Source organism: Erinaceus europaeus, chromosome 9, assembly GCF_950295315.1.
Source record: "Erinaceus europaeus chromosome 9, mEriEur2.1, whole genome shotgun sequence".
NCBI classification, from domain to species: Eukaryota; Metazoa; Chordata; class Mammalia; order Eulipotyphla; family Erinaceidae; genus Erinaceus; species Erinaceus europaeus.
Window position 1 is genome coordinate 125,799,281 of NC_080170.1, and position 17,455 is coordinate 125,816,735.

General features: G+C 65.2%; 2 protein-coding genes across 3 annotated transcripts; one reads left to right on the top strand and one right to left on the bottom strand.

The window, feature by feature from the left end:
- Positions 1-1,662: 1,662 nt before the first annotated feature.
- On the bottom strand, positions 1,663-15,120 carry CBS (cystathionine beta-synthase). 2 transcript variants are annotated; one of them, XM_060198781.1, is made up of 16 exons: positions 14,972-15,120; positions 11,887-12,079; positions 8,446-8,552; positions 8,015-8,149; positions 7,562-7,641; positions 7,339-7,473; positions 7,154-7,223; positions 5,048-5,139; positions 4,818-4,943; positions 4,407-4,491; positions 3,427-3,532; positions 3,240-3,317; positions 3,016-3,150; positions 2,828-2,936; positions 2,648-2,732; positions 1,663-2,128 (listed from the first exon to the last, which is right to left on the bottom strand). In XM_060198781.1, exons 2-16 carry the CDS (start codon positions 12,069-12,071, stop codon positions 2,007-2,009), a joined length of 1,650 nt encoding a protein of 549 aa, XP_060054764.1. In that variant the 5' UTR covers positions 12,072-12,079; positions 14,972-15,120; the 3' UTR covers positions 1,663-2,006. The 2 variants fall into 2 exon arrangements, with proteins under 2 accessions (XP_060054764.1, XP_060054765.1); XM_060198782.1 differs by having other exon boundaries at positions 15,094-15,112.
- On the top strand, positions 12,300-16,143 carry LOC132540327 (uncharacterized). Its single transcript, XM_060197133.1, has 3 exons — positions 12,300-12,394; positions 14,991-15,235; positions 15,488-16,143. Exons 1-3 carry the CDS (start codon positions 12,300-12,302, stop codon positions 16,141-16,143), a joined length of 996 nt encoding a protein of 331 aa, XP_060053116.1.
- The last annotated feature ends 1,312 nt before the right edge of the window (positions 16,144-17,455 follow it).

A 17,455-nucleotide genomic window follows, 5' to 3' on the forward strand; every position in this document is an offset into this window, starting at 1 on the left:
ACTCGGGGGGAGGGGAGGTTATGAAGGAACTGATTTATGAAAACAAAAAAATTAAATCTAGAAAGACGCCACGTGTCTCCTTGGCCCCGTTGCCCCCCAGGGGGCCTCAGACCATGGGGCTGCAGCCCTGACCCCAGCCTGGCGCCCCACTGGACTCCCCTCCTCAGGCCATCAGTCACGTCATCCGTCCGAGAAGGAAACGAAGCAGGGCCTCGGGTGCGAAGGGTACACCTGGCAGGAGACGGACCCTTGGCGCCAGGACTCCGGGCTGGGCCTTCAGGCGTGGGCATGCTCGGCCTTGGCCCCGGCCCCCCCCCAGATGTCAGCCTCGGCCAGGGGCCGGAGGCCACAGTACCACCCACCGAGCGGGGCACCCACGTCCAGGCCCGGAGGCTACAGGGTGGGCGACGGGGTCTGGTGCTCATGGATCAGACGCCTGGGCGAGAACAGCTGGACAGACGGGCGGGGAAGCTGCAGCCCTGCCTCCGGCCCGGGCGCCCTGATGGGGCATTACCTCCCAATGCCAGTGTCGGCTGTGCCAGGGCCCTGCTGAGCCCTGGCTGACGGCGGAGCTGGGCTCGAACCTGGGGCTTCAGAGCCTCGGGCAGGGGAGCCTTTTGCAGGCCCTGTGCTGTGTCCCCAACCTGAAGTGAGCGGATCAGTGCTCCTGGCTGAGCGGACATGCTGCCTGCCACAAGGACCCGGGTTCTAGCCCCTGATGGCCTCCTTCGGGGGGAAGCTTCATGAGCGGTGTGGAGCAGAGCTGCGGTGTCTGTCCCCTCCCCTCTCTCGTTTTCTCTATCCAGTAAAGAGATTAAAACGACTCAAGAAAAACAGCCACACAGGCGGGTCTCAGGAGCAGGGCGAGCGAGTACAGGGCCCGCGTGTACAGTAGGACACCACCACCCTAGGGCTGCAGGCTCCCCTGCGTTCCCTCTCTTTAAAAAATCACATTTATTTAGTGGATAGAGACAGCCAGAGATTGGGAGGGAAAGGTATGATAGGGAGGAATAGAGAGCCAGACACCTGCAGCCCTGCTTCACCACTTGCAAAGCTTTCCCCCTGCAGGTGGGGACTGGGGGCTTGAGCCTGGGTCCTTGAGCCCTGTAACCTGTGCGCTCCCCAAGGTGCACCACCAGCACTCTCCTCCTTTTTAAACTTTTTTTTTTTTTTGCCTCCAGGGTTATTGCTGGGGCTCAGTGCCTGCACCATGAATCCGCTGCTCCTGGAGGCCATTTTTTCCCCTTTTGTTGTCCTTGTGGTTATTGTTGTTGTTGATGTTGGATAGGACAGAGAGAAATGGAGAGAAGAGGGGAAGACAGAGAGGGGGAGAGAAAGACAGACACCTGCAGACCTGCTTCACCGCCTGGGAAGCGACTTCCCTGCAGGTGGGGAGCCGGGGGCTCGAACCGGGATCCTTACGCCGGTCCTTGTGCTTTGTGCCACGTGCGCTTAACCCGCTGCGCTACCGCCTGACCCCCTAAACTTTTAAAAATTATTTTATTTACTGGATAGTCAGAAATTACGGAGAAGGGGTGATAGAGAGTGTCTCTAACCCTAACCCTTCTTCTCAATTTATGGCCGTCTCTCTATCTAGTAAACATGATAAAAAAGAAGGCGCAGTGAGGGAGGCAGGCTTCGCGCAGGAGGAATGAGACAGGCTGGTCTGGGTCCCTTTATGTGAAGCACGGGCAGCAGGGCCTTCCTGCCGGCACTGACTCACGATCCCGCGGTCACCTCAACCCCAGGACTCAAGCCGCCGTGGCGTCCAGCTGCTGCACCGGGAGAGGCTGGCAGAGTCCCCATGTAGCGATGCTTCTAAGATGCGGTCTCACTTATTTCTCAAGAGGGATCAAACTCACAGCCTTCTGGTGATGGGTGCTGGAGAAACCAAGTCCCTCCGCCTGGGATTCGGAGTGGAGAAGTCGGAAGGGAAAGCAGGACACTGGCCGACAGGCGACGGTCAGCCCAGCAGGCGCCCCGACACGGCCCGAGGCTGGGGGGCCCTAGGCGCTCCCCGACTTGGTCTTCTGCTCACGCTCCCGGGCCGCCACGAAGTTGAGGAGGTCGATGGCGGTCACCACCCCAAAGACCATCTGTCTCTTGCTGGACACGGCATTGCTCTGGTCTGGAGGGCGGGGGGGGGGGTCAGCACTCCCAGGAAGTGGGGGTCGGCCCGGCCCCCCACGTGCCGGGTCGGACGAGGGCAGCCGGGCCCCCCAAGGTGTCAGCGTCACCCTGAATATTTGGGCTCTGACCCCCACACCCCGTGGAGAGGGGATCTCGCGTGAGGACACCCCACCTCTAGCAGCCCTGGGGCCCCTTCTCTCCTGGTCAGCACCCCGGTTCCCACACAGCAGTGGCCCAGAGGTGCTGGGTGGCTCAGTGGGCAAGAAGGGGTTGCCATGAGCTCCCCGTATCTGCCGGACTCCCCCCCCCAGCAGCTCCACTGTCTGACCCCGTGCTGTGGGGACAGGGCACCCGGAGCCCCAGGAGAAGCGTGCGCAGCCCAGCAGAGGCCGCTCCTGAACCCCGCAGGGGGCGCGGAGGCAACGCGGGCCAGACCAGGCTCCACCGGCACAGAGACCTGGGGCCCCTCCCCGCGCCCCCCACCGCGACAGGCCCGCCCGCCCCGCGCCCCACTCACACTCTATCTGCTCCTGCACCACCAGCGCGAAGTGGTCCACCTCCAGGATGCGGGACAGCTCGCCCAGCGGGGCCGACAGGGGGACCTGCGGGGCTGGCCGTCACTCCCCGTCCACCGCGCCCACCGCCCGGACAGCCCGGCTCAGGGACCCCCCCCCCGCAGCCCCATGACGGCGCCCACCTGCCGGAACTGCCGGTAGATGACCTTGTGGACCTGGTCGGCCGGCCGCACCTTCCCGGCCAGCAGCGAGGACAGCATGTTCCCCAGTGTCACCATGCCCAGGATGACCCTGCAGGCGGGGTCAGGGGTCAGGGGGCGCCCTCCGAGGACCGCAGACCAGGGGCCCCGAGTGTGGGGGGGACACTGACCCCGCCCCGTCCACCACGGGCGCCTGGTCGAAGCCCTTCTCACGCAGGATCTCGATGGTGTGCTCGCAGGTGACGGACGGCAGCACGGTCAGCGGGGCGGCCAGGCTCAGCTCCTGGACCCTCACGTGCCACCACCTGGGGGTCGGGGTCAGGAGGTCGGGGTCAGGGGGGTGGGGGGTGGGGGGCGGGGGGCAGGGGCGGGAGAGCCTGGGGGCTGTCCTCACCAGGGCTTCTTCCCAGAGACGTCCTCCTCCTTCATGAAGCCCTTCTGCAGCATCCAGCGGTCACTCAGGAACTTGGTCCTGGGGGCGGGGGGGCAGCGGGAGTTGGGAGGGTCGGCACTGGTTGGGGGCGGGGGCCGGGGGTCTGGCCCTCGGGGGTGCGGGCGCGGACATGGCGCGGCTGGCTCACATGTAGTTGCGCACGGAGTCGGGCAGGATGACCACACAGCGCTGGTCCTCCCTCAGCTCCCGGGCGGCCTTCACGGCCGCGGCCACCACGCTGCCTGAGCTGCCCCCTGCGGACGGCAGAGTCGCACGTTCCGGACGCTTCCCTGGAGGCTCCCGCGGGGCCCCACCTGATTAGCTGTAGGGGTACCAGGGTCGAGCCCCCGGACCCCACCTGTGGGGGGAAGCCTCACGAGTGCTGGAGCAGGGCTGCAGCTGTCTGTCTTTTTAAAAAAATATTTATTTCCTTTGTTGCCCTTGTTTTATTGTTGTAGTTATTATTATTGTTCTTGGTGGTGGTGTTGGCTAGGACAGAGAGAAATGGAGAGAGGAGGGGAAGACAGAGGGGGAGAGAAAGACAGACACCTGCAGACCTGCTTCACTGCCTGGGAAGCGACTCCCCTGCAGGTGGGGAGCCGGGGGCTCGAACTGGGATCCTTATGCCGGTCCTTGCTTAACCTGCTGCGCTACTGCCCGCCCCCCCCCCCATCTCTTTCTAGCTCCCTTTCCCTCTTGGCTTCTCTATCCAATAATAAAAATGAAGTTTAAAAATCAGTAAACTAGGGGCCAGGTGGCGGCGCCCCAGCCGAGCGCACACATCACAGGGCACAAGGACCCCGGTTCAAGCCCTGGTCCCCACCTGCAGGAGGAAGCTTCACGAGTGGTGACGCAGGGCTGCGGGTGTGTCTCTCTCCCTCTCTCCCCTTCCTTCCCGATTTCTGGCTGTCTCTACCCAATAAATAAATAAAGTTTTTTTAAAAAATCAGTGAACTAGGGGTGCGGCAGGACTACCTAGTACGAGGCCCCGACTGGCCCCTGGCCCCTGCATGAGATGCTGCCCGCCCCCCGTCTCTCTTAGCAAGTGGCGGCGTCCTCATGACCAGGCGACCCTCCCGCTTGGAGCCCAGACACACGCCAGGCAGCCCCTGCCCTGTCTGGGCTCACCGCACAGCAGCCCCTCCTTGGCGATGAGCATGCGGGCGAAGTAGAAGGACTCCTCGTCATTGCTCTTGATCCATCTGTCCACCACCTGTGCGGGCAGGGGCAGGGGGCTCCCTCAGGTGAGTCCAGGGGGTAGGGGGCTCCCTCTGGTGGGTCCAGGGGGTAGGGGGCTCCCTCAGGTGGGTCCAGGGGGTAGGGGGCTCCCTCGGGTCCAGGAGGCTCCCTCTGGTGGGTGCAGGGGGCTCCCTCAGAAGCGTCCAGGAGGCACCTTCAGGCTGCGTCCAGGCCAGGGTAGGGGTGAGGGGCACCCTCCGGCCCCTGTCCTCGCCACCCCCGCGCCCTCCTGAGGCCCTGCCAGCCCCCCCTCCCCACCGGCCGCGTCTTGCCCTCAGTGCCTCCCGCCTGCCCAGCCACCTTGCGGTCCAGCACGGTGGGAATGAAGTCATAGCCGATGCCCTCCACCTCGTAGAACGTCTTCTGCGTCTGGTTCAACTCCTCTGGCTCGGCCAGGATGGAGCCCTCGGGGTCCACCCCAATGATCTGCAGAGTCGGGGGCTCAGCGCCCACGCCCCTCACCACCAAGCAGGAGCCACCAAGCAGGGCGTCCAGACCCCTCCCCGCCCTGCCCCGCCCCCGTCCCTTGCCTGGCAGCCCGGGCACCGCTCCTTCAGCTTCCTGGCCAGGCCCGTGATGGTGCCGCCCGTGCCCGCCGAGGCCACCAGCATGTCCACCTTCCCTGAGGCGGGAGGGTGAGTTCAGCCGGCTGGGGGTCCCCTGCATGCAGCCCCCAGCCCCACTGGCTGTCCGCTCCGAGACGCAGAGAGGGAGCCACCAGGCGGCGCCCAGTGAGCCGTCTCCCCAGCGCTGACCCTGCCGTCCCCCCGGAGCCCTCCCACCCCCACCAAAGGACGCTTCCCGAGTCCAGTCTCCTGCTCCAGTGGAGCACAAGGACCCGGGTTCGAGCCCCAGGTCCCCACCCGCAGGGGGTGCTGAAGCAGGGCTGCAGGGGTCTCTCTGTCTCTCAGTTTCTGTCTATCCGAGAAACAGATAAATAAATCAAACATGAAGAACCTAACAACAGAGGAAGAGATGCAGTGGGCCGTGGTGCCCTGGCTTTGCCCAGCACCCACCTCTGGTCCCGCCAGTCGTGTCTGGGCAGCAGACAGGCCCCCGCGGGCAGCCGTGGGCAAGGGGAGGGCTACTTCTGCCAAGCAGGGGCTCTCGCCCAGAACACGCCTGCCTGGACGTGCCCCTGGCTCTGCCTGCATCAGCCTGAGTCCAAGTCTCAGGAGCCGCCCCCAGCTCCTTGGGGTCCAGCCCACGGGCCCGGGCATGAACGCTGGCAGCGTATCTGGGAGCCTCTGGGCGGGGCGGGCACCCTGCCCGTTGCCCTGTCCCGAGCGAGGACACCGGACGCCGACTCCAGCTCCCAGAGTGTGAATGAAGGCCCAGCCCTGGGGGAACACAGTCGCCCCGCCCAGCACCCGGCTCCCTGCCAGACGCCCAGGCCCGAGGTGGGGGGAGTGACGGGGCGGGAGCCCTGCTCTGGGGAGGCCTGAGGAAGGAAGGCTCAGCGGGAGAGCACAGGACGGCGCGTGGGGGGCCCTGGGTTCGATTCCCGGCGACACACAGGCCACAGCGGTTCTGGTCTCCCCCCTTCTCTTGCTCAGGAAACAGAAAAAGCTTGGGCGACGGTCGAGAGCGGCCGGCCTCGACGTGAGCGGGACCCGGCCTCAAGGCCCAGCACCGCCAGCTGGGCCGTCCGCAGCGAGGGGAGGCTCTGGCACAGTGGCCCTCCCCTTCCTTCCTTCCTCCTCCCTTTCCTTCTTGTATTTTCTTACAGTTTCCCTTTTATAGCTTTTTTTTAAAAAAAGAAAAACAAAAAAACTTTAACTCGAAAGGACAGAAATTGAAAGGGAAGGGGGACAGAGAAGAGAGACAGAGAGACGCCTGCAGCCCTGCCTCACCGCTCCTGAAGCTTCCCCCCTGCAGGTGGGGACCAGGGGCTTGAACCCGGGCCTTGCGCACTGTAGTGTGTGCGCTCAACCAGGGGTGCCACTCCCTGCCTGGCCTTTCTTCTCCTTTCCTTGCCTTTCCTTTCTTTCTCTTTTGCCTCCAGGGTCACTGCTGGACTCGCGCCTGCACCAGGAATCCACTGCTCCTGGAGGCCATTCCCCCCCCCCCCCTTGTTGCCCTTGTTGCTTTTTCATTATTATTACTGTTGTTGCGGTTATTATTGTTGTTACTGATGTTGTTGTTGTTGGATAGGACAGAGAGAAATGGAGAGAGGAGGGGACGACAGACAGACACCAGCAGCCCTGCCTCACCGCTCATGAAGCTTCCTCCCTGCAGGTGGGGACGGGGGCTTGAACCGGGATCCTTGCGCTTCGCACTATGTGCGCTTACCCTGGTGCGCCACCACCCGGCCCCCCTCCCCTTCTGATTGCCTCCAGGGTGACTGCCGGAGCTCGGCGCCAACATTGCAGCAGCCTCTCTCTCTCTCTCATTTTATCTGCCAGCACAGAGAGAAATGAAGAGGGGAGGGGGGCAGAGAGGGGAGAGACAGAGACACCTGCAGCCCTGCTTCCTCCCGCAGGCGGGGAGCTAGACCCCAGCCCCTTCCCTCTGTCCACCTGAGGAGCCTGTGACACGCGGCCCCGGGTTCGATCCCTAGCAGGGCGGGGAGCTGGATAAAGGGCTCTCCTGGGACACGCACGCACACACGTGTACACACACGCGCACGCACGCACCGTCACACTGCTGCAGGATCTCCTCAGCCGTCTGGTCGTAGTGGGCCAGGGGGTTGCTGGCGTTGCGGTACTGTGGACAGACAGACAGACAGACCGGGCTCAGGCCCAGGCCGGCCGAGGAGAGAAGGGGCTCGCTGGCCCTCCCGGGGGCACAGGGCAGGGGCACAGGAGCCCGCCGCCCTCACCTGGTCCAGGATGTGGGAGTTGGGGATCTCGTTCTTCAGCCTCCACGCGACCCCCACGTGCGACTCCGGGGAGTCGAACCTGGCGTTGGTGGGCGTCCGCACGATCTCGGCGCCCAGGGCCCGCAGGACGTCCACCTGCGGGGCACGGCGTCCTCAGCTGCCCTCCCGGGGCCCCAGGAGCCCTCCGCCGCCGCCCGCCCGCCCGCCCGCCCGCCCGCCGCACCTTCTCCAGGCTCATCTTCTCCGGCATGACGATGATGCAGCGGTAGCCCTTGACGGCCGCGGCCAGCGCCAGCCCGATCCCTGGGGACGCGCACGGGGCTGAGGGGGGCCCGAATGTCGGGGGGGGGGGCCGGGGCGGGCCGGGGCGGGGCCGGCGGGACTCGGGGGCCAGGAGGGTGCGTCCACCGGCTCCGGGGCACAGGCGCCCGGCCTCACCCACGCCTGGTGGGGGCGCCGGACCTTTCAGGGGGTCACAGGTTTGTGGGGTGAGGACTTGAATTTCGGGGCAGAGGCGGAGTCGGGGCTGCCGTGTGCCCCTACATGCGGCACCCGCAGCAGAGGTTTCCGGCTCGAACCCCGAGCCCCCAGAAAGGAGGGCCTGGCACCACGTGCGGGCACCCTGGCGCCGGGGGAGGCCCTGGCCCTCTCGCTCCGCCGGCCCGGCCGGACCCACCTGTGTTTCCCGACGTGGGCTCTATGATGGTGTCCCCCGGCCTGAGGGCGCCCGCCCGCTCCGCGTCCTCCACCATGCGCAGCCCGATCCGGTCCTTCACGCTGCCGCCCGCGTTGAAGTACTCGCACTTGGCCACTGCGGGACACGGTCACTGGGCGGGCCCCGGGGGACGGGGAGCGGGACCCCACGTGAGGGGACGGGGGGGGGCGGGGAGCAGGACACCCACGTGAGGGGCCCCAGGGGGCTGATGGGAGCGGGACCCCCATGTGAGGGGCCCCAGGGGGCTGATGGGAGCGGGACCCCCACGTGAGGGGACCCAGGGGGCTGATGGGAGCGGGACCCCCATGTGAAGGGACCCAGGGTCCCAGCCATGGCTGACAGGTCACGCGGCCCCTCTGAGAAGCCACCCGGCCGCCCGCGAAGACACTCACGCAGCTGGCACTTGAGGCCCTGCTCCTTGCCGACCCGGTTGATGTGCACCATGGGCGTGTCCCCGATCTTCCCGAGGATGTTGGGCAGGATCTTGGGGCTGCTCTCCCTGAAACGGGGCCCAGTCATCGGGAAGCCACCGCCTGGGGCAGGGGAGCGGCGGCTCGGCGGGGGAGGCCCCGGGTTCGATCCCCGGCCCCGCAGATGCGGGAACGGAGCGGTGCTCTGGCCTCTCGCTCTTAAGCTGCACGACGTGAACTGGGGCTGGCAATCGGCACAGGGTCTGCAAAACAGTCTCCTGCCAGAGGCTCCGAGTTCAATTCCCAGCAACAGAGGGCTCAGCAGGGCTCTGCTGTCTGTCTTTTTTTCTCTGCACCTCTTTCATTAAAATTAACAAATGGGAGGAGCCGGGCAGTAGCGCGGCAGGTTAAGCGCAGGTGGCGCAAAGCGCAAGGACCGGCGTAAGGATCCCGGTTCGAGCCCCCTGGCTCCCCACCTGCAGGGGAGTCGCTTCACAGGCGGTGAGGCAGGTCTGCAGGTGTCTGTCTGTCTCTCCCCCTCTCTGTCTTCCCCTCCTCTCTCCATTTCTCTCTGTCCTGTCCAACAACGACAACATCAATAACAACAATAACTACAACAATAAAAGGACAAGGGCAATGGTCCGGGAGGTGGCACAGTGGATAAAGAATTAGACTCTCAAACATGAGGCCCTGAGTACGATCCCCAGCAGCACATGTGCCTGAGTGATGTCTGGTTCTTTCTCTCTCCTCCTATCTTTCTCATAAATAAAATCCTAACAAACAAACAACAACAAAAACAAGGGCAACAAAAGGGAGTAAGTAAATATTTTTTAAAAATTAAAAAGGGACAAAATGACCAGAAATGATGGATTCGTAGTGCTGGCCCCAAGCCCCAGCAGTAACCCTGGTGGCAGGAAAAATATAATAAAATACTTTAAAAAGGGCTTTGGCGGGGCCGGGCGGTAGGTAGTGCAGCGGGTTAAGCGCATATGGTGCGAAGCACAAAGACCGGGCAGCGCCAGGATCCCGGCTCAAGTCTCTCTCTCTCTTTCTCTCCCTCCCTCTCTCTCTCCCCCCAGTGGGAGCTGGAGGGGGCATCGTGCGAGCCCAGAGCCCCAGGGATAACCGTGGTGGAAAATAAATAAAATCTGTTTGAAAGCCCAGCCCAGCAGCCCAGCCTGGAGTCTGTCGGGGGGAGCTGGCGACCCCCAGAAACCAACCCTCACGGAAAGGTCCCCCCACTCGCCTCAGCCTCGGAAAACGCCTGCAATCTGTTCTCAGAAATTGTTTAGCTATTATGTCAGAGGGGCCGGGGCACGTTCAGCTCTGGCCCACGGTGGAGCTGGGGCTTGAACCCAAGGCCTCTGGCAGCAGAGTCCCGCGCTCCCCACTGAGCACTCTCCCTGGCCCCACCTCTGCCAGCTCTCATAGGCCTTATTTTACTCTTTTATTGGATACAGAGAGAAATCAAGAGAGAGACAGAGAGGGGAACACCTGCAGCCCTGCCCCACTGCTCGCGAAGCTTCCCCCTGCAGGTGGGGAGCGGGGACTTGAACCCGGGTCCTTGCACATGGTGACATGTGCACTCTACCGGGTGCACTACTACCCACCCCCGCTTCTCACAGGGAGCCAAGGATTGAACCCAGGGCCTCAGGTGTACAAGCTGGCTCTCCCCACTGAGCCACCTCCCCAGCTATTCAGTCAGCGGCCCGGACCACCTGGCTTCGTCCCCTGGTCACAAGACCATTTCTGGGGTGGGGGAGACAGCATAACGGTTATGCAAACAGACTCTCATGCCTGAGGCGCCTAAGTTCCAGGTTCAATTCCCCACACCACCATAAGCCAGAGCTGAGCAGTGCTCTGGTGTTTCTCTCTCTCTCAAAAATAAAATAAAAATAGGGAAAAGGGACCATTTCTGGGGCAGTCTGCGGTCAGGGACAAGGCCGCCCGGAATCACTCTGGGGACGGTTTCCAGACACAGGCTGGACGTGACCCCAGAGCAGCGGCCCCGGGACCTGGGCTCCTGCCCGCCAGTGCCAGCAGTTTCCGCACCCAGGGGTGGCAGGCCAGCTGCGGGCGGCCCAGGGCTGGGCGGGATGGGAGGGTGCCGGGTTCTTCTTGAAGAGGGGCCCCCAACCCCCCGGCGAGGGCTGCACCTGGGCCCACCCAGAACCCCGGAAGCTGCCCCCACCTGGACAGATGGACACTGGACGGCAGAGAGAAGCTGACACGCCCCAGCCCTCAGACGGGGTCCCGGGGGCTCACACAGACGGGGGAGGCTCAGGTGGGGGCTCTGGGGGCCGTGGGCTGAGGCTCAGGCCGGGCGCCAAGGTCCAGGAGGCCGCGGGAGGGAGCCGCGGTTGACTCATTAACCAGCGAGAGCGGTGGGGGGGACCCCACGGGGAGCCCAGTCACTGGCCAGCAGGCTGGGGCGGCCGGAAGGGGGCGGCGCAAAGGAGGGGCGCCGACTGCGGGGGGCCGGGGCCAGAAGGTGACCCGAGCTTGGCAGCCGGGCTCTGTGGCCCCCAGACAGCTGGGCAACCCAATTCCCGCCCACGACTAGCTCAGAGCAACCCAGACACCTCAACTCCTTCACCCCGGCCCCGCCGGCTCATCCTCAGCCCCTCCCCACCCCTACACAGGGGCCCAGCGGCTGAAACTCCCCAGCTTGCCCGCCACCCCATGGCCTCAACGGCCACCTCCGGGGAGCCAGCACCCCAGGGAGGCAGCACCCAGGGATCCAGCACCCCAGGAAGCCAGCACCCAGGGAGGCAGCACCCAGGGATCCAGCACCCCAGGAAGCCAGCACCCAGGGAGGCAGCACCCAGGGATCCAGCACCCCAGGAAGCCAGCACCCAGGGATCCAGCACCCCAGGGAGGCAGCACCCAGGGATCCAGCACCCCAGGAAGCCAGCACCCAGGGATCCAGCACCACAGGGAGGCAGCACCCCAGGAAGCCAGCACCCAGGGATCCAGCACCACAGGGAGGCAGCACCCCAGGGAGGCAGCACCTCAGGGATCCAGCACCCCAGGTAGCCGGCAGCCTGTCAAGGGCTAGAGCTGGGGGGTTACGCTCTGGGGGTCAGCCTGTGACATGCGGGTGTCATACCCGGCCACACCAGCCCCTCCCTCCCCAGGACTCTGGCCCCTCCCTGCCCGGGCAGCCCGCCAGACTGGCACAGCTGCCCATGCCCCCCCCAAACCTTGGCAGGCGGGTACATCCTGCTGGCCTGAGGCCCAGCCCCCACCTCCCGGATGGGAAACGGGCACAGCACCCCTGACCCCACCCCCACAAACTGCTACACGGACACAGACTCTGGGGCAGTGAGCGGGGGTCTCCCAGGGACTGAGCCCCAGCACCCAGGAAGGCAGGCACAGGCCACAGCGCCAGCTGGGCACGGGGACACGGGCACGGGGACTCACAAGGCCACGTGGCGGTGCGGAGAGTCTGAGGCGGGCCGGCCCAGCTTCCAGGTGCAGCGGCTGGGGGTGTCGGGCCGGACCCACACGGGCTCCTCACTGCTCGGGCTCCCCGGGCCGGGCTGTCCCCCAGAGAGGTGGGGGCACCCCCCGGAGCCCTTCTCCAGCTGTGGGGTCTCAGAAGGCATGCTGGGACCTGGGGAGGGAGAGAGAGGCGTCGGCTCCCACGCCCGGCTGGATCTGAGGGAGCCTGAGCCCCCCGGGGTGCAGCCCTCCCGTCTCAGCAACAGCAGCCCAGGCAGAGAGCTGTGAGCCCGCCGGGCGGCACCGCCTGGCCAGGCACCCAACCCCGGTCGTCCCCGCACACTGCAGCCCAAAGCGCCTCTACCCAGTCCCCACACTCAGAGGTGAGACGAATGAGCACATACAACGGGGCTGTGCACCCAGTGGAATATTACACAGCTGCGAAAAGGAGGAAGCTGTGCAGAGGAGAGGTTGCAGAGCTGCTGGGGTGTGGGGCCTACAGGCCTGTGGCTCTGGCTCCCTGCCCTGTGCTGCGTGCTGGCTTCTCTCTCTCATGGGAAACTCTCTACCCCGTTTAAAATCACTCTTTAAAGGGGAAAAAAGAGGAGGAGGAGGAGAAGGATGGTGAGCTATTCTAGCTCCCTCTGCCTCATAAAGAAACCTTTTTTAAAGTACCCCCGTGACTTGGGGAGGCAGCACAGGGGCTCTGCAGACTCTCCTGCCTGAGGCTCTGAGGCCCCAGGTTCCATCCCCAGCACCACCAGCAGCCAGAGCTGAGCTGAGCAGGGCTCTGATCTCTCTCTCCACCAGCAGCCAGAAGTGAGCAGGGCCTTGGTGTGTCTCTCTTTCTATCACTTCGTCTGTATCTCTCTCGTTAAAATAAGTATTTAAGACAATAAGTAATAAAACGAGCAAAAAGTACATCCGCAGAGCTAACAGACTGCCCTTATGTAAACCTAAAGTCCACTAAGTCACCGATGAGATTATATTACAAGGAGCCAGGCAGGGGCGCACCTGGTGAAGCGCTCACAGCACAGGGCGCAAGGACCCAGGTTCAAGCCCCCAGCTCCCCACCTGCAGGGAGAAGCTTCACCAGTGGTGAAACAGGGCTGCAGGTGTCTGTCTTTCTCCCTACCCCCGCTTTTCTCTCTGTCTCTATCCAATAATAAGCAAATAAACAGAATCTTAAAAAAATCATATTCAGAGGTCTGGGAGGTGGTGCAGAGGATGAAGCAGTGGACGGGGAAGCGTGAGGTCCTGAGTTCAATCCCCAGCAACACATGTACAAAAGCGATGCTGGTTCTTCCTCTCTCTCTCCTTCTATTTTTGTCGTTAATTAATAAATAAAATCTTAAAAAAGGGATTGGGGCGGTAGCGCAGCCGATTAAGCGCAGGTGGCGCAAAGCGCAAGGACCGGCATAAGGATCCTGGTTCGAGTCCCCGGCTCCCCACCTGCAGGGGAGTCACTTCACAGGCGGTGAAGCGGGTCTGCAGGTGTCTGTCTTTCTCTCCCCTCTCTGTCTTCCCCTCCTCTCTCCATTTCTCTCTGTCCTAGCCAACAACGATGACATCAATAACAATAATAAAACTACCAAAGGGAATAAATTAAAAAAAAAAAGTGAAAAGAAAACCATCATTAAAATATGAAAATAAAGGCGGGGCAGACAGCACAGTGGTTATGCAGAGAGACTCCTGCCTGAGGCTCCAGAGGCCCAGGTTCAAGGCCGGCACCACCATCAGCAAGAGCTGAGCAGGGCTCCTGTTAGAGACAGGAAAGAAAGGGTGGGGCAGATAGCACAGTAGTTATGCAGAGACTCTCCTGCCTGAGGCGCCAAAGCCCCAGGTTCAAGTCCCGCAATACCGTAAGCCAGAACTGAACAGAGCTCTGATGAAAAAAAGAAAAAACAGGAAAATACGCAGCCGGCCAGGGAGGTGGCAGTAGGGGGGTAACAGGTGGGGCTTTGGCCTGTCTGTCTCTCTCAGACCCAGGGCCGGCTTGTCCAAAAATCCAGTGGGCAGCAGCACAGGGGCCCCAGCCTGGGGGAGAAGGCTCAGGTGTGGACGCCCAGGAGGTGGGGTCCCCCTGCTGCGCCCGGGACCCCTGCTCACGGCTGGAAACGGCGGACGGAGGGAGCTGTGGGTGTCGCCGGCGCCGCGGAGCTGGGTCGAGCCCGGCTCCAACCTCGGGGACGGGCCGGCAGGGCAGGACGGCGGCCGGGGGGCCGGGTCCCTGCAGACCTGGCTCCTCGTGGGTGAGGGGGCGCCTGGGCACGGCTCCCCCAGGGACAGGACGGACCCCAGGCCTGGGCCCAGTGGGCAGAGCAGGAGGCCCCGCCGGGTTCAGCGCCCGCAGCGCCGGCCGGCACTGGGGCAAGGAGACTCCTTCCTCCTTCCCGGCACGACAGCTCGCAGCTCTGGTGGGCGCTGCACCCTGGGGCGGTGTTTTTGTTTCGTGGTGTTTTACTAGATCCCTGCTCAGCTCCGGCTGGTGGTGGTGCGGGGGTCCAACCTGGGACTTTGGAGCCTCGGGCACCCGCGAGCCGGCCCCCAAGTCTGTCTGTCCGTCCGTCCGTCTGCACCCGCGTGCCGGCCCCCAAGTCTGTCTGTCCGTCCGTCCACTGCACCCGCGAGCCGGCCCCCAAGTTTGTCCGTCCGTCCGTCCACTGCACCCCTGTGCCGGCCCCCAAGTCTGTCCGTCCGTCCACTGCACCCCTGTGCCGGCCCCCAAGTCTGTCTGTCCGTCCGTCCACTGCACCCGCGTGCCGGCCCCCAAGTCTGTCTGTCCGTCCGTCCACTGCACCCCTGTGCCGGCCCCCAAGTCTGTCTGTCCGTCAGTCCGTCTGCACCCGCGTGCCGGCCCCCAAGTCTGTCTGTCCGTCCGTCCACTGCACCCCTGTGCCGGCCCCCAAGTCTGTCTGTCCGTCCGTCCGCACCCGCGTGCCGGCCCCAAGTCTGTCTGTCCGTCCGTCCGTCTGCACCCGCGTGCCGGCCCCAAGTCTGTCTGTCCGTCCGTCCACTGCACCCGCGTGCCGGCCCCCAAGTCTGTCTGTCCGTCCGTCTGCACCCGCGTGCCGGCCCCACAGCCCGGGGAAGTCGCGCAGCTCCCGGGCGCAGGCCAGGCGCCGGGCGGCCCCGGGTTCGAGAAGCGAGGGCGCCGAGGCCCAGGAGCCCCCGCGGCAGCCGCACCCAGAGGCCCCCGCTCCCGGCGGCGTGAGGCGGGTGGGGTCCCGGGGCGCGGGCGGCAGCGGGGACCCCGAGCGGGCGGGGGAGGCTCACCTGGGCGCGGCGGGAACACGGCGACTGCGGCGGCGGCGGCGGGGACACGCGGGCGGGGGGGCGGCCGGGGGGCGGGGCCCGGACAGCCAATCGCAGGGCGCGCGCCCCGCCCCCACACGGAACCCCGCCCCCGGCTCCCGCCCCGCCCCCCGCCCCTGAGTACCCGCCCCTGCAGCATCCGGGGACCCCCATCCCGACCTGAGTACCCGCCCCTGCAGCATCCGGGGACCCCCATCCCGACCTGAGTACCCGCCCCTGCAGCATCCGGGGACCCCCATCCCGACCTGAGTACCCGCCCCTGCAGCATTCGGGGACCCCCATCCCGACCTGAGTACCCGCCCCTGCAGCATTCGGGGACCCCCATCCCGACCTGAGTACCCACCCTGCAGCATCCGGGGACCCCCTTCCACCCATCAGTACCCACCCTGCAGCATCCGGGGACCCCTCCCACCCATCAGTACCCACCCCTGCAGCAACCGGGGACCCCCATCCCGACCTGAGTACCCACCCTGCAGCATCCGGGGACCCCTCCCACCCCTGAGTACCCGCCCCTGCAGCATCCGGGGACCCCCATCCCGACCTGAGTACCCGCCCTGCAGCATCCGGGGACCCCCTCCCACCCATCAGTACCCACCCTGCAGCATCCGGGGACCCCTCCCACCCATCAGTACCCACCCCTGCAGCACCCGGGGACCCCCATCCCGACCTGAGTACCCACCCTGCAGCATCCGGGGACCCCTCCCACCCCTGAGTACCCGCCCCTGCAGCATCGGGGACCCCCATCCCGACCTGAGTACCCGCCCTGCAGCATCCGGGGACCCCCTCCCACCCATCAGTACCCACCCTGCAGCATCCGGGGACCCCTCCCACCCATCAGTACCCACCCCTGCAGCACCCGGGGACCCCCATCCCGACCTGAGTACCCACCCTGCAGCATCCGGGGACCCCTCCCACCCCTGAGTACCCACCCTGCAGCATCCGGGGACCCCTCCCACCCATCAGTACCCACCCTGCAGCATCCGGGGACCCCTCCCACCCATCAGTACCCACCCCTGCAGCATCCGGGAACCCCCATCCCGACCTGAGTACCCACCCCTGCAGCATCCGGGGACGCCCGCCCCCAGAGCACCTCACCCCTCCAGAGTCGCGCCCCGCCCCCACCCTGCAGCATCCGGACCCGCCTCCTGGACCCCGCCCCTCCCGCGAGCCCCACGCCAGGAACGCCCCCACCCACCTGCCGCCTCCCCGCCCCCACCCCTTCCCGGCACTGCCCTCCCCCACCTGTCCTCGCCCTGCCCTTCGCGACCCTCCCCGCACCCCCCAGTCCCGCTGCCCCGGAACCCCTCCGCCCCCCGCCCTCCGGGCCCCCTGATCCCCCCCCTCGTCCCCCGGTGCCCACTCCCCCCTCCACTGGGTGGCCCCCCGCTCCCCGGGTCCTCCCAGCCCCCAGGTGCCGCCCCCCCAGGTGCCCCCACCCCGCCCCCGGCTGCCCCCCCAGCCTCCCTGGACGCCCCCAGCAGGCGTCCCCCCCAGGACTCCCTGTCCCCCCCACCCTGTGAGCCCCCAGGTCACAGCACCCACTGCTGACCTTGACCTCGACCTTGGCCGCAGGGGGAGGGGCAGGGAGAGTCCCTGGGCCGCGACAGGACACCCGGCAGGGCCCCCGGCCCCTCCGCACCAGCTCTGGGCTGCACTCAGGCTTGAAAGGCCTTTGCAGAACCATTATGCTGTCTCCCCAACCCTAGTGTGTGTATTCATCCATTCATTCATTCATTGGATAGAAACAGCCAGAAATTGAGAGGGGAGGGGGAGATAGAAGGAAAGAGACAGACAGACACCTGCAGCCCGGAGGCCGCCCCAGGCCGCAGCCCCTCCTCCCTCCCCGGTGCAGGGGGTCCGGCTGTCCTGGGGTTTCCTCCTTACCCCCCCACCCGCCCTGGTACTCGCCGGTCGGGACACTTGCCACATCCCAGGCCTTGTTCTAGAAACTTCTCGCCTAACAAGAGCCTCTTAGCCGCCGGGAAGAACTGCTAAAGGTCATCCCGTCACAGACGGGGAAACTGAGGCAGGAGCAGACAGCGGACTTGCCCGGGGCGTATGGGGCGACAGGACGGGCCCGAGGCAGTGGCCTCCCGCCTGGTGCCCTGAGCACCTGCCCAGGGAGGCTCCTGGCGTCTCAGCCTGTATCTTTCACACGGGCCAGCGACCTGGGCTGCCAGCCGCTGAAAGGAAAGGGACGTCTGGGATTGCCAACAGGTGCCTGGACTCGTGC